This window comes from Cynocephalus volans, chromosome 4, assembly GCF_027409185.1.
Source record: "Cynocephalus volans isolate mCynVol1 chromosome 4, mCynVol1.pri, whole genome shotgun sequence".
In the NCBI taxonomy this organism is placed as follows: Eukaryota; Metazoa; Chordata; class Mammalia; order Dermoptera; family Cynocephalidae; genus Cynocephalus; species Cynocephalus volans.
This window is the reverse complement of record NC_084463.1, coordinates 13,297,507-13,311,881: the sequence shown is the minus strand read 5'-3', so window position 1 is coordinate 13,311,881 and position 14,375 is coordinate 13,297,507. Positions and strand designations below refer to the sequence as shown.

The window sequence follows — 14,375 nt, the reverse complement described above, 5'->3', positions numbered from 1 at the left end:
CACGCCCTTTCAGGATGAAAGCTGTGGTGCTGACCTTGGCCGTGCTCTTCCTGACAGGTAGGTGCCCTCCAACCTAGGCAGGCAGCCATGGTGGGTGGGGAGGGCCTTCTCTCTAAACCCCTGTGGTACCCTTCTCTCTAAACCCCTTCTCTCTAAACCCCTCCTGGGCACAGGGAGCAGAATTTCTCACCACCCCTCTCTTCCCCGCTCCACGCCCGGCATTTCAGCCTGGAGCTGGCCTGATCTGGTCTCTCCTCTCACCTCCAGGGAGCCAGGCTCGGCATTTCTGGCAGCAAGATGAACCCCAGTCCCCTTGGGATCGAGTGAAGGATTTTGTCACTGTTTACCTGGATGCAGTCAAAGAAAGCGGCAGAGACTATGTGTCCCAGTTTGAAGCCTCCGCCATGGGAAAACAGCTCAAGTAAGGACCCAGTCTGGGCTCTGGGGCAGAGGAAGAGGCTGCCAGTCCTGGGGGACAGAGAGGCCTGTGGGAAGATGTCGGAGCCAGACTGTCCAAATCCTCACCTGTTGTTTGACAAGCTGGGCCCCACAGATGGTCTGGATGGAGAAACAGGAATGAGATCCCCAGGCAGGGTCACAGGCACCCCAGCAAGGGACAGACCAGTGTTGCCTGATCAATAATCACAGCAACACATTCTGCCTGCAAGTGCAGCAAGCCCTTCGTCCTCATCACCTCCTTCTCTGCTCCTGTCCAGCAGCAGTGCCGGCTGTCTTCAGACAGGAGAGTGGACTTCAGACAGGAGTATGGAGGCGAGGTCCTTCAAGGGCCCAACTTTGGGGACAGTCAAAAGTCGGCACCAATCCCAGCTCTGTCTCATACTAGCTGGTCTCTGTGCCTCAGCCCATCTGTACAATGGGCCATGGTGGTGGCGGAGGGAGGGGTATTGGTATGGGAAAGGCTAGGGCCACCGCTCCTGCGCAGTCAGGGACAGGTGATGTGCAGGGCTCACCCTAGGTAAGCCGGGCTGCTGGGACTGCAGCTCCGGGGCAGTCCAGGGTGCCTGGGAGGACATTCTTCAGCCTCTCTCTCTCCTGCTCCAGCCTGAAGCTCCTGGACAACTGGGATAGCTTGAGCTCTACCTTCACCAAGGTGCGCGAACAGCTCGGCCCGGTGACCCAGGAGTTCTGGGACAGCCTGGAAAAGGACACAGCGGGGCTGAGGCAGGCGATGAACAAGGATCTAGAGGAGGTCAAGAAAAAGGTGCAGCCGTACCTGGACGAATTCCACAAGAAGTGGCAGGAGGAGATGGAGCTCTACCGCCAGAAGGTGGAGCCGCTGAGCGCGGAGCTCCGCGAGGGCGCGCGCCAGAAGCTGCAGGAGCTGCAGGAGAAGCTGGGCCCGCTGGGCGAGGAGATGCGCGACCGCGCGCGCACCCACGTGGACACGCTGCGCACGCAGCTGGCGCCCTACAGCGACGAGCTGCGCCAGCGCCTGGCCGAGCGCCTCGAGGCGCTCAAGGAGAGCGGCCCCGGCAGCCTGGCCGACTACCACGCCAAGGCCAGCGAGCACCTGAGCGCGCTCCGCGAGAAGGCCCAGCCCGCGCTCGACGACCTCCGCCAGGGCCTAATGCCCGTGCTGGAGAGCCTCAAAGTCAGCCTCATAGCCGCCTTCGAGGAGGCCACCAAGAAGCTGAACACCCAGTGAGCGCCCGCCCTCGCCGCCGCCCTTTTCCAGCGTTCCGTGGCTTAGAATAAACGTTTCCAAAGTGGGCAGCGGCTTCTTTCTTTGGGGAGAAGGAAGGGGGGTGTGGAGCAGTGGAGGGGACCTCCAGGGGAGCCTGGGTGGGAGCCTTTGGCCCCGGAGCAGGGGACCTTCAGCCGGACCTCAGCAGCTCCGAGGCCAGAGTGGGTTTCTTGGGGGCCTTCATCGATGCTGGAGGACCTGCTGGGCGCCTGGCTGGTGAGGAGTGAGGGCGTAGGGTCCCCACCAAGACTCAAACAGAAAGGAAGTAGCAGAGGGCCAGGCAAAGCGCCGGACCATCCAATGCCAAGTGCCCCGAAAGTGCCTCAAACAATAAGGGCTGCAGCCCAGGGTGGGGAGGGTCAGGAAACAGGTTTGGCTTTGCTGGGAGAAGTGGGCTCCCTGTCCCCAGAGGTGTTCCCAGGTGAGCTGGCCACGTGGAAGTAGGTGTCTACAGGGCAGAGGACATGGGCCTCTTCCAGCCCTCTGGCTCCAGTGAGGGTAGGGTGGGCCTACAAGGAGCTGGAAGGATTTGGCCAGGTGCAGACGAAGTGCTTGGAGCTTGCTTCTTCCTCCTTTATTAACCCAAAAAAGGCTTAAACAACCACTTCGCTTTCTTCTTCACAAGTATCCCTCTCCTACTACACCCACCTACCCAGAAACCGGGCTGTTTCCTCGGGAAGCCAGCCGTTCTACCCAGGGGCTCCACGCACTGCCTACCCTCTTTCTGCCAGCTCTGGCCCAAGTCGGAAAAATAACCACCACCTCTTGCAGGTAATTAGCACATTTTTATTCTCAAGGTGCTTTCATATCCACCATCTCACTGCATCCTTCTTAAAATCCTGGATAGATTGCCATTAGATCCATGTGACAGATGAGAAGGCTGAAGCTTGCAGATGTGAAGTCGCTTGCAGATGTGAACTCACTTGCCGAGTGAAAGTCAGGATGGGCTTGGTTGTCCTTTTTAGACCCATCTGTCCCTGTGCATCCATGATTATTAAAAAAAATAAAAGTGTGCAGCCAGGTGCTTAAGCTCACGTGGGTGTACACACAGGCATGCACATTCTCACATGGACATCCCTGCTCACAGCCGGCCCCTCTCCACACTCACGTCTGTATGTCCCCATGTGCCTGCAGGTGGCTTCACAGATCTGGCTGGTGCATCTTCGGACCTTTCCTTGCCCTCTCCCTGCAGGGCCGTTTGCCCCACGTGCAGGTCTCTGGGTAATATGCTCTTTATCTCCAGTGTATCTTAATGACCCCTTGGATCAGGGAGTGGGCATCTTAGTTCCTAATCACCCAGAGCTACAACGGTAGGTGTCAAGCCAGATTTGGGTGAGAACATTTTCCAGGTATGAGTGCTGAGATCCCTGGCTTTAGCTGGGTTGGAGGAGAAGCCCACATAGATTTCTAGAGAGAAGCAGCTCCAAGTAGAGCTGGATGTTCTGATGCTATCAAGATCTGTAAATGAGCCCCCCCCCCCACCTGGCATAGGAGTAACAAAACTTTCTTCTGGGCCAACTGAGCAGAGTATGGGCAGCTGAACTGGGCCCAAGGTCTGGCCCTGCTATTTGCTGGCTCTGTGACACTGGGCAAGTGCCTTCACTTCTCTGAGCCTGTTTTTCATCTGAACAGTTGGAGGGGGGTGTGTCTGCTCAAGTCATCTATGGTTCTGGAACTCTCTGACCTGAGCATCCGTTGGGTGGTGGGGACACAAGGGAAGCAGCCTCTGTTGGGGTGACCTTGCGTTCCTTCTTGGTTCCCAGGACACATGGTTCTCACTCCTATCCTGGTCCTAAAAGGCCAATCAGCTCAGTTCTAACAATGGCAACCATTCACCAAGCACCTTTGACATGCAGATACTGTGCCAAATGCTTTTAAACATTGTCTCATTTCATTCTCACAACACACCTGCAGTGGAGGTGGTGTTACTGCACCCACTTTACAGATAAGAAACAGGCTGATATAAAGCAGTGCAGCCAAGCTGTCTCTTACTCCAACCACTACTCATGTGGCCTCCTTCCCTCAAGTGTGCCTGAGAGGGCCAGGTGGCCCTGCTAGCACAAGTCAGCTCCACAATTTTGGTGGACACACAATCTCAACTCTATGATGACATAAAAGTGCTAGGCAAGTGCCTGGCAAAGAGCACACACTCAAGTCATGTTGTGCGGCCCTTGATAATTCATCAAGTTATTGTCAACCCCAGTATCCCTACTGAACTTCCACACCAACCTGTCAAGGTAGGCAGGCTAAGTAGGGTTATTCCTGCCTTACAGATGAAGAAACTCAGGCCCAGAGACCACCCAGCTACTAAGAGGTGGGATGGGCACTGGCCCCCAGGCCTGTTTGAGTTGGAGCCAGTCCAGTGCCCACCCACAGAACAGCCCAACCCACCCTCACGCCCAAACATTCATGGCACGCGTGGGATGGCCCACTCACGGCAGCTTCTCGTCCAGCTTTATTGGGAGGACAGCCTGCCTGGAGATGGCTGAGTCTGGGGCGGGGTGGGAGGGCACTGAAAACACTGTCCCTTTCCGGTGACCTGTGGGGGCAGCCCTGGAGGCTGCAGGGCCCAAGGATCTGGCAGGATGAATGGACAGGTTGATTCGGGCTGTCGATGCCTCAGGAGGCCTAAGTTAGTCTGGGCTCACGGTTCAAATCCCAGAGCCCGGAGAACTTGTCCTTAACGGTGGTCCAGTAGTCTTTCAGGGAGCTGAAGCCGTCGGTCACCCAGCCCCTGGGGATTAAATCAGTAAGAGGAGGTGACAGGTGGATGTAGGAGCTCATCTGTAGGCAGTGGTGACCGTGAGGCCCACTCCTGTCTCCCCACTGGCTCCCCCTGCCACCCTCCCAACCTCACCCAGCAATGGCCCTGAGACCTCAGGCAAGAACCACCTACGGCTGCCACCTAGGCAGAAGAGATGCCAAAGGTGGTGAAGGGACCCCAGCACAAGTCTAAATTCACATTTCTCCAGGCTGGGTCAGACTTTTGTGCTCCTGAGGGTCTGAGGCACAAACAGATTGAGTGGGGAGATGGGTGAGGGCAGGGCTGTCATCGTATTCTGTGCAAATGGTGCCCCCTGAACTTGTACAACCTGGTGACTCTGAGTGGGATGGGCCAGAGGGACATAGTGTCTCATTTGGAGAATTGCTGGAGGAGTAATTAGCTGTGAGACCTGGGACAAGTCACCTAACCTCTCTGAGCCTCAATTTTCTCATCTGCAAAGTGGGAAAAATAATACCTACTATACAGTCTGAGGACTAAAAACCTTTGTGAACACCTCTGCTATGTAAAAGCCAGCCAATGACAGCGGATGGAGGTGGGGAAGAGATTAGGGGAGAGGACTAATGGCCAGCACAGGATGGGAGAGGAACAGACTTATGCTTACACAGGGCGTAGGTCTTGGAACAAGGCAGAAACACAACCCTGCGCCCTGGGCTGAAATAGGGTCGGGTGGGGCCTCCCAGGGCAAACCTCTAGGCAGACTGTCAGAAAAGGAAAACAGAAGCGACGGCTAAAGTGGCTGCCTCAGGGCTGTGCTGGGGAGAAAGGAGGGACACAGGAGGAATGGAGCCCCATTTCTGTGATGTCACCCACAGCAGCACGACCAAGGCCCTGTGAGAGCTCAGAGAGGCACAGGCCCTGGGTAGGCTGGGAGGGCCACGGTCTTATTGCCAGGGCTCCCACCAGGGCAGGGACAGAGGGGAGCTGAGGTCGCTGGCTTGGAGGACAGGGGAGGAGGCCTCTGGGCGTACCTGGCCTGCTGGGCCATCTGGGACTCCCGCATGCTGGTCAGTGCATCCTTGGCGGTCTTGCTGGCGTGCTGCACGTAGCCCTGCATGACACTGAGAAGGGAGGCTTCCTCGGTCTCCACGGCTCCTGCAGACAGAGCAGGGCTGAGCCGGGGTGGATCGGCCTCTGGCAGAGCCCTTCGCTCCTGCCTGGTCACACCCATCAGGGCCCAGGATCCCCAAGCCACCTCCCGCCCTGCTCCCAGCCCAGTCCCCACAAAGTGCTTACGGGCAGAGGCCAGGAGTACGAGGAAGGCAGCAACGAAGAGCACCTGGGGCCGCATGACACCTCTGTTCCTGCGGGGAAGTGTCCTGTGAGGGGCACCCCACCCTCCACCTCTGGACCCCTCCCTGAGGGAGTGGAGAAGGGGCCTGCTTCCATGCAAATATGGGTTCTCAGACAGGGGACTGGACACCCAGGCCCAGAGGGAGGGATGGAGCAGAAATCCTGCCTGAAAGGGAATCAGGATTCTGCTCCTCCCCCAGGCCTCAGCTTTCCTGTCTGGGGGAAATGCTGGCCGGTTCGCTCACTTAGTTAGAGTGCGGTGTTGTAACACCAAGGTCAAGGGTGTGGATCCCCATAAAGCCACCCGCAAAAAAAAAAAAAAAAAAAAAATCCTGTTGCAGGGGACAGGGGTGTCTAAGGTTCTTCCAGCCCTAAGCACGCAGGTTGAGGGGAAGTGTGCAGACTCGAAGCTGGTGCCAGCCCCAGCTCTGCCACTACCTTCTCTGTAGCTTTGGGCAAGTGACCTCCCTTCTTGGGCCTCCATTTCCCCCGATATACAAGTGGGGGTGGGGGCCACCCATCAAGCCCTAGGGTGTCCTTGGTTCCAGCAAGCTCTTCTCCAGGCTTGCTGGCTGGCTGGGCAGGCAGGGGGCATCCTGTGCCCCTTTCCACACTCTCCCCTCCCTGTCCACCCCCAGGACCATTACCTGGAGCAGCTGCTTCTAGGGATGAACAGAGCAGGCAGGCAAGAGGGTTCTGACCTGTTTTATATTGTCCCTGGGGCAGTGGGCACTGAGGGCCCAGAGAGCTGGGCAAAGGTCATCTGCTGACCAGTCAAGACCAGGGCCTGAGGCAGGGTGGCCACAAGCAGCCAGCTGCCGGGAGCGTTGGGAAATCCTGAGACTGTGCCCACGCCCCTCTGCAGCCCAGACAGCCTCAGGAACTGGAGGTGCACTGGGGAGCCCCCATTCCTTCCAGCAGACTGGCGCCCCAGGGAGAAGCTAGTGAGGTGGGGACAGGCTAGGGGCCTCAGGGCCCATCTCAGCCCTTCACACTTGAATTTGCAGGCCCTCCCTCCCCTGTCCCCCAAGCCCAGCAAACAGCGGGAAGCAGGGGGGAGGGAGGTCCAGGTGGGTGATGGGCTTCCTCAGACTCGAGAACTCCGAAGACCACTGGGCAGAGGTGTGTGTGGGGCAGGGGGACACGGCGGGGTTCACACAACCCCTCCCCAGCACCTCTGGGCTTCAGCAGCCTCCCCCTCACAGGGCCCAGGGCAGGGGTTGGTGGGAGAAGGGCAAAGGCCTCTCTGAGCCCAAGGCCTTTGTCCCCCCTCCTCCCATGCACCTCACCTTGCCCTCTGGACCCACTGATAACATTCCCTGGGGCAGGAGCTGGGCTCATGGCTGGGCCCTCCCCAAACCACAGAAGCAGGGACTTACTGTCTCACCTCTGGTTCCTCAGCTCAGAATAGCAGCCCTTGTAGCCCCCCAGCTGTGTGGGCAACTGGTAGGAACAGGTGTGGTGAGGCCGGGCTGGTGAGCAGAGGCCACAGAGTGCTCTGGGGGCAGTCAGCTGTCCAGGAGAAGCCTCCGGGCCTTCTCATGGCTAAGATGTCCCCCAGGCCCACTCTGGGAGCCACAGCCTGGATGGCAGGATCAGGGGGCTTTGTCTTCTGGATGCTAGGACTTCGAAGCCAAGACGTCCTAGGTCTAAATGATGCCTTTTACTCGTACTCCTGAGACCCACGGCCAGAGGGCTAACATCTCAATGCCTCAATTTTCTCCTCTGTAAAATGGGAGTAGAACACCAATTTCTCAGAGTTGTGGTGAAAAGTCAATAAGATATGTACAAAGCAGCTGGTCCATGGAGGGGGCTCAGTAATCTCTCTCGCTTCTTCCCAAACACTGTGCCCTTCCTTTCCTGACAGCATAGTCTGAAGGCAGGAGGTACCTCCAAAGTAGAAGTAGGGCCTTTGGCAGGCAGCCATCCTCTCAGGGAGAAGTAACTAACCCCACAGTGTGAAATCAGAGACCCGAGAAAGTGGCCTGGCCTCGCTCTCAGAATTCTTTATCCATGGCTGAAACTTGAAATTCCTCTATTAGAGATTCATTCTTTTGACTTAAGACTTCGTTTTCTGTTAAAATGCAAATCATCAGACTCCTGTGAAGTAGCCATGATTAATTCCATTTTAAAGGTAAGAAACTTAAGGCTCAAAGGGGTAGAGATCTACCTAAGTGCACAGCCCACCAGTGGTAGGTTGGGAACCAGGTCTTCAAACAACCAGGGTGGTACCAGATAGCCTGGAGAGATGAGACCCTTGCCAGTCACCGACCCCGCAAAGAAAATCCACTTCAGATCTCTTTCTGAGGTCAGACTGGTGCTGGAGTGAGTAGGGAAGGCAGGCAGTTACAAGATCACTGAAGGATTTGGGCACTGGGGAAGGTAGAGGTCAACCATACCCACTTTCTTCTGTTCTGGTGTATTCCTTAGCCCCAGAGGTGAAGGACACGGTGGGCATCCAAGATTCCAGGCTGTGTTGGGTGCAAGGTGCTCGGCCCTGGGCATGCTAGAAGGGGCTGGCTGGGTCACGTGGCCCCGGCTCCTCCAACTCCCTTTCCATCTGTGTGGAGAGTCTGGAGGAGCCTGCTTTCTCTCTCCTGTGAGGCAATGGGCCACGGAGCCCAGGGAGGTCAGAAGCTGCAGGCAGAGAGACCCAGCGGGGTGGTGCCAAGCTGAATGGAGAGCCCAGATGTGCGGACCCATGCAGCTGGGAGTGCCTGTGCCCCTCCTCCCGGTCTAGCGTGGGCCCCAGTGGGAGCCCTCTCAGTGGACTGCTCCCCAGGTCCCGGGAGTAGGCCACGACAGCGGGGAGGAAGAGGGGGCTTGGCTGGCTGGGGCTGAAACTGGTCCTCTGGGGTTGGGCCAGCTCCGTCTGCCTGTGCTTGTGTGCAGGTGAGGATTGGTACATGAGCCCCTGGGATCATGCCCCTGCCACCAGGCAGGGCTGGGCAGCCCTGATTCAGCCCTGCCAGCCAGAAGCCCTTGTCCAGTACACCCCTCCATGCTGGAAGTTCCTCCTAGTATCTTGCCCAGACCCGTCCTAGGACAACAGGAGCTAGCCCCCTTTAGCTCTGCCATGGGAGGAGGGCCGGTGTGAAGCATATGTAGGGACTCGTGTCTGTGTGACTTGCCTGCCCCTGGCCGAGCCTGGCCCATCTGCTCCTGATGCTGACCTCTGGAATGACCCCTGGTTTGACCTGTGTGGCAGACAGGAGGGGAGGCTGTAGGGAACGCCGAATTATCAGCCTCAGCGCCTCACTAAGCCATAGGTCTGTCTGCTGCACAGACAAGGAGACTAGGGCTCAGAGAGGGTCGGGACTTGCCCAAGATCACGCAGGCCCTTTGTGCTAACTAATGTGGCTGTCCCTTGACTCACAGGACCAGGCCGGGCTGGAAGGCAGAGCCTGCTCTACCCCTCAGCAGCTTGCACCTGCTAAGACGGGCACAGGGCTCTCATTCTCTCTGCACTCCCAACACAAATCCATCTACACACAGATCCAAGACACACCCACAGACTGGGCAGTAAACAGTTCATTAATGGTGTCGCATCTACGGCATCTTGGGAGGCTGTGCCGATCCTGAAGCTCCTGGCCTGAGCTTCGTGCCCACAGACAGTTCAGATATTTGCACACTTCCGTCAGTCTGTCCACATCCTGGCAGATACTCTCGGACATGCTCAAATGGCACAGACACTCCCAGTGTCATTGTACCCAGGCAGGTGGGTGGCAGGAGCACCTCTGGACTTGTCACACGCTGGCGGCACCTGGTGCTCAGATCGTAAGTCCAGGAGGTCAATGTGCAGCTGAGGTGTCCTTCATGACTAATTCCCCTCCTCAGCTCTGGCCCAGGGGGAAGGGACAGGGGCACTGAGCACTGACCTTTGTGGCTACTGCAGGCTGAACTGTGCCAGATTTGGGAGCAGGACCAGCTCAGTGTCACAGGGAGGCGAACCTTTCAGGGGTAAAACATGGCTGACATTTAATGAGCACTTACTATGTGCCAGACACTGTTCCAAGCATTACACAGATCATCTCACTGAATCCTCACGGCCTAGGAGGCAGGTACTATGTCCCACTGAGGCAACCAAGGCTCAGAGAGGTCACAAGACTTGCCCAAGGCTACACAGGCAGTAAGTGGTGGAGTCTGGACATAAACCCAGGGAGCCGGAATCCAGAGCCTGCACTCAGCGACTACTGAGAGATGGCACGGGCTGCTCCAGGAAGGAGTGAGCTCCTGGACACTGGAGGCAACCATGGGTTATGTGGGAACCACAGCAGGGTAGTGGGGTCCAGCAAAAGGGGTGCCAGCATCAGAGGCCTTTTAGCTGCTGTCAGCCCCATGAGACAACAGGCCACAAGTAGTGTCTAAAAACATGAAGACATGATAAATCAGAGTTAGCACAGTTGTGGTCTATTCTGATGGCTTTCATGTTTACAAATAACTGGAGTCCACCTACGTGTTGGGCGCTGCGCTCATGGACGGGAGCCAACAGTACGATATGATGGGCGTTATCTCATAGTCACTGAGGGTGGTGAGGCCCAGGAGAGGGACCCAAGCTGACTATGGTGTGTCGGCTTCTCAGTGGATGCCTTCCTGTGACTGTGCATGCTGTCACACCTGGACATACCTCCTGGGCACCACCATCCTCCTCCATCCCCTGCTGAGAGGGGTCCTAGAGCCTCAGGTCCCGAGATTCTGCACGAACCCACTGCTCCTGCCTAGGGAGTATGGCTGGGGGTGGGGTGAGCAGGAATCAGACCTTGGGCTGGCCCCACTCCATCATCCTCCTCTGGCCCACCTGGCGACTCTCAGCAGGCTGGGCCTCACTCTGTACTCTCAGTAGAGGAGTGAGCATTCTATACTACACTCCCTGCTTTAGTTCAAATCACATAAACAATATTATTATTATTGATAATAACAACAGCAACTATTTTCCAGTGCTTGCTTTGTGCTAGGCTCTATACTATCCACTTCACAAGCAGCATCTCATTTAACAAACCTAACAATCCATTATTCAGAGGAGAAAATGAGACTCAGGGCTTTGAATGGCCAGACTAAGGTGGCACAGGGTGGCAGTGGTGAGACACGAAGCATGTTTACAATTAACCCCTTCAATACAGGACCCTGCCCATACCAGCCACCTGCCCAGAGGCTCTCAAGGACCCCGTCTTCTTGGGTGCACCTGGATAAAAGATCTACATCTTAGCTCGCTGCCCCATCTGCAGCCCTGGATGGTCCCAGTTCAGTGTCTGGTGCTCTGAGATGGAGTCAGGGTTAGAGGCAGATGTGAGGATGGGGCGCTCTCTCCACTGGGGCAGTCAGGAGAGACATGAACTTTGCCCCCCAAATCTGGCACAGACGCTGAGCTGCCAGCAGGGTCTCTGAGGCATCTGTCCTGGGCTCAGGGTCGTCCCTTGGCCGTGTTTCTCCCACAGCTCTTGCCCCCCCCTTCCACACTGGGTGGGATACGAGCACAGGACAGCTGCTTCTGACTGTGCCTAAGCTCCAGACTGCTGTCAGCTTCCACGTAGGCTTAGGGTAACTAAAGTCCAAGAGGATTCCTGGGAATGTGTCACCTTCCAGCGTGGAGTCACACTGGGGGAGGGAGGTGGGGAGGGCAGCCTGGTGAGGTTTAAATGGCTGGTGGCTCTGAGTTTGTCAGTTCACACAGCAGCACAGGTGAGCTGCCCGAGGACCTCTCTTCCACTCCCTCTGATTCCAGGAATTATTCAGCTTGGCATGAGACTCCTGCAGCCCAGCAAGGAGCCCTGGATGTTCCTGAAGGCTGTAGTCCTGACCCTGGCCCTGGTGGCTGTCACCAGTGAGTAGAAGCTGTCTTTGGATGGGGCTCTCAGGCTGCTGCAGTGCGTGGGGCAGGGTGGAGAGGCTGCACCAAGGCAAGAGGGCAGTTCTGAGTGCCCACTGTCAGCTCCCAGCTGCACACAGTTGCCACCTGGCTCACAGGAGAGCTGACCTATTCCTAGTGGTGGGCCCACTGGCACTGGTGCTATGCCAGTTTCACGTGTCCTTGTGGTTTCCAACCAGCCAAGCCCAGAGAGGGAAAATAGGGGGTTGGGCTCCTCACAGTCATCCAGTTTGCAGCTCAGAGCTGGTGCAGAGGGTGAGGAAGGAGACGAGTCCTAAGCAGTTGCTCTCTGCTCCCTGCCCAGGTGCCCGGGCTGAGGTCAATGCTGACCAGGTGGCCACTGTGGTGTGGGACTACTTCAGCCAGCTGAGCAACAATGCCAAGGAGGCTGTGGAACATCTGCAGAAGACTGAACTCACCCAGAAACTCAAGTAAGAGGGGCTACGTCTTGCAGAGTGGTGCTTCTTAAAGACCATGCAATGCATTGGCAAGGGCTCAGCTTAGAAGCAGGAGACCTGAGTTTAGGATACCCACTGTCCTGCCACTAACTCACTGAGTGACCTGAGGTCTCTGGATCTAGCTACCACATATGTAAACATGGAGGTTGGACTGAGTAATCCCTAAGGTGTCTTGCTGCTTTAACATTCTAGAGTTTGACAAATGGCCACATCCTGTCATTGAAGCTCATGGGAGAAAGAGAGGGAGGAAAATGTCATGTGAACTGGGTCTTATACATCCCAGGACAAGCCCCAATGAAATCAGGGGAAGGGAAGTGGGGATATTTGGGAAGCCTCTAGAAACAGGGAATTCAGCACCTCGTTCTGCTAGGAGACACAGAGGTGGAGAATGCAACATTCTGTTACACAGTGTGATCTTAGGTCACAGCACACCAAGCTGGGAAGGACCTAAATGACCAACCCTATACTTTACAGACAAGGAGGGGAAAGAAAGCAAACTGCTTGAGGTCACGTGATAAGCAGATACTGAGACTAAAAATCAGTGCGAGATCCAGAGATACAAATGCAATCTAACAATTTAGTCCACTATATCCAGTCTCTCAAATCCTAAGCCACCATAGGGAGGGCCACAAGGGACAAGATGGGTGAACTGTGTACCCTGCATCCTGGGCAGGTGTGTATAAGGTGAGTAGTATGCAAGTGGACAGAGTCCTGCTGTGTAATGCCAAGTGTAACGGTGGCCCCCTTTACCCTTCCCCGGCAGCGCCCTCTTCCAGGACAAACTTGAGGACGTGAACACATACGCGAGTGACCTGCAGAAGAAGCTGGTGCCCTTCGCCACGGAGCTGCACGAACGCCTGACCAAGGACTCGGAGACACTGAAGGAGGAGATTCGGAAGGAGCTGGAGGAGCTGCGGGCCCGGCTGCAGCCCCACGCCGACGAGGTGAGCCAGAAGATCGGGGACAACATGCGCGACCTGCAGCAGCGCCTGGGGCCCTACGTGGACGAGCTGCGCACCCAGGTCAGCGCGCAGGCCGAGCAGCTGCAGCGCCAGCTGGCCCCCTATGCGCGGCGCGTGGAGGACGTGCTGCGTGAGAACGTGGACAGCCTGCAGACCTCCCTGGCGCCCTACGCCGACGACCTCAAGGCCAAGGTTGACCAGCACGTGGAGGAGCTCAAACGGCGCCTCACGCCCTACGCCGACGAGCTCAAGGTCAAGATCGACCAGAACGTGGAGGAGCTGCGCCGCAGCCTGGCTCCCTATGCTCAGGACGTCCAGGAGAAGCTCAGCCACCAGCTCGAGGGCCTGGCCTTCCAGATGAAGAAGAATGCGGACGAGCTCAAGGCCAAGATCTCGGCCAACGCTGACGAGCTGCGGCAGAAACTGATGCCGATGGCAGAGGACGTGCACGGCAAGCTGAAGGGCCACGCCGAGGGGCTGCAGCAGTCGCTGGCGGAGCTGAGCGGCCACCTGGACCGGCAGGTGGAGGAGTTTCGCCGCAAGGCGGAGCCCCACGGGGAGACCTTCAACAAGGCTCTGATGGAGCAGATGGAAGAGCTCAGGCAGAAGCTGGGCCCCTATGTGGGGGACGTGGAAGGCCACTTGAGCTTCTTGGAGAAGGACCTGAGAGACAAGGTCAGCTCCTTCTTCAGCACCCTGGAGGAGAAAGAGAGCCAGAACAAGCCCCTTGCCCTCCCCGAGCAGGAGCAGGAGCAGGAGCAGGAGCAGGCACAGGGGCAGATGCCAGCCCCCATGGAGAGCTGAGCTGCCTCTGGTGCTCTCGTCCCACCGCTGCAGACACATGCCCTGCCCTGCCACCTGTTTGTCTGTCTGTCCCAAAGCAATTCTTCTATAAGCTTGAGGACACATGTCCAGTGGGAGGTGACACCACCTCTCCCTACTCAATAAAGCCTCTGGGAAACTAGCCCTGTCTGCTTGCCATGTGACTCCTTGTTGTGGCTGGGCCTGAGGTGGGGAGGAGACCACCCCTTGGCAAAGCATAGTGGTAGCCTGGCATGGGACACTTTGGGGGACATGGAGGGCTGGGGAGATGAGACTGAAGGAGGGGTAAGGGCAGGGTATGATGCAGAGGGGTGATAAGGGACTACTGTAAGGGGAGGTGGGAAAAGATGTGTCACATTATCTGAAGACAAAATATGCAACCCACTTATTTTCATTTAGCCAACAAATATTTATTGAATGTCCTCAATGTGCCGGTCATTGTTCTAGGCTGGTACAATGACCCAGACAGTGAGCAAACAGCTTTTAT

The 14,375-nt window shown here is 56.8% G+C and overlaps 3 protein-coding genes across 4 annotated transcripts; 2 read left to right on the top strand and 1 right to left on the bottom strand.

Moving 5' to 3' along the window:
• APOA1 (apolipoprotein A1) lies at positions 1-1,666 on the top strand. Of its 2 annotated transcripts, XM_063095720.1 has the most exons (4): positions 1-57; positions 268-421; positions 1,063-1,288; positions 1,334-1,666. In XM_063095720.1, exons 1-4 carry the CDS (start codon positions 15-17, stop codon positions 1,664-1,666), a joined length of 756 nt encoding a protein of 251 aa, XP_062951790.1. In that variant the 5' UTR covers positions 1-14. The 2 variants fall into 2 exon arrangements, with proteins under 2 accessions (XP_062951790.1, XP_062951789.1); XM_063095719.1 differs by having other exon boundaries at positions 1,063-1,666.
• A 2,554-nt stretch (positions 1,667-4,220) lies between these two features.
• Positions 4,221-5,817, bottom strand: APOC3 (apolipoprotein C3). Its single transcript, XM_063096024.1, has 3 exons — positions 5,724-5,817; positions 5,459-5,582; positions 4,221-4,439 (listed from the first exon to the last, which is right to left on the bottom strand). The coding sequence occupies exons 1-3, from the start codon at positions 5,776-5,778 to the stop codon at positions 4,334-4,336; spliced, it is 285 nt and encodes a 94-aa protein (XP_062952094.1). The 5' UTR covers positions 5,779-5,817; the 3' UTR covers positions 4,221-4,333.
• Positions 5,818-11,527: 5,710 nt separating this feature from the next.
• Positions 11,528-14,022, top strand: APOA4 (apolipoprotein A4). The gene is made up of 3 exons (XM_063095721.1): positions 11,528-11,601; positions 11,951-12,077; positions 12,868-14,022. Exons 1-3 carry the CDS (start codon positions 11,553-11,555, stop codon positions 13,868-13,870), a joined length of 1,179 nt encoding a protein of 392 aa, XP_062951791.1. The 5' UTR covers positions 11,528-11,552; the 3' UTR covers positions 13,871-14,022.
• The last annotated feature ends 353 nt before the right edge of the window (positions 14,023-14,375 follow it).

What these genes read in the sequence shown, in the direction of transcription:
- APOA4 (XM_063095721.1), top strand. Translation starts at nt 11,553, where the DNA reads ATGTTCCTGAAGGCTGTAGTCCTGACCCTGGCCCTGGTGGCTGTCACC. An exon ending in GGCCCTGGTGGCTGTCACCA is followed by an intron (nt 11,602 to 11,950) that starts GTGAGTAGAAGC and finishes CTCCCTGCCCAG; the next exon opens with GTGCCCGGGCTGAGGTCAAT. An exon ending in GAACTCACCCAGAAACTCAA is followed by an intron (nt 12,078 to 12,867) that starts GTAAGAGGGGCT and finishes CTTCCCCGGCAG; the next exon opens with CGCCCTCTTCCAGGACAAAC.
- APOC3 (XM_063096024.1), bottom strand. Translation starts at nt 5,778, where the DNA reads ATGCGGCCCCAGGTGCTCTTCGTTGCTGCCTTCCTCGTACTCCTGGCC. An exon ending in CGTACTCCTGGCCTCTGCCC is followed by an intron (nt 5,583 to 5,723) that starts GTAAGCACTTTG and finishes CTCTGTCTGCAG; the next exon opens with GAGCCGTGGAGACCGAGGAA. An exon ending in CAGATGGCCCAGCAGGCCAG is followed by an intron (nt 4,440 to 5,458) that starts GTACGCCCAGAG and finishes TTTAATCCCCAG; the next exon opens with GGGCTGGGTGACCGACGGCT.
- APOA1 (XM_063095719.1), top strand. Translation starts at nt 15, where the DNA reads ATGAAAGCTGTGGTGCTGACCTTGGCCGTGCTCTTCCTGACAG. An exon ending in GGCCGTGCTCTTCCTGACAG is followed by an intron (nt 58 to 267) that starts GTAGGTGCCCTC and finishes TCTCACCTCCAG; the next exon opens with GGAGCCAGGCTCGGCATTTC. An exon ending in GCCATGGGAAAACAGCTCAA is followed by an intron (nt 422 to 1,062) that starts GTAAGGACCCAG and finishes CTCCTGCTCCAG; the next exon opens with CCTGAAGCTCCTGGACAACT.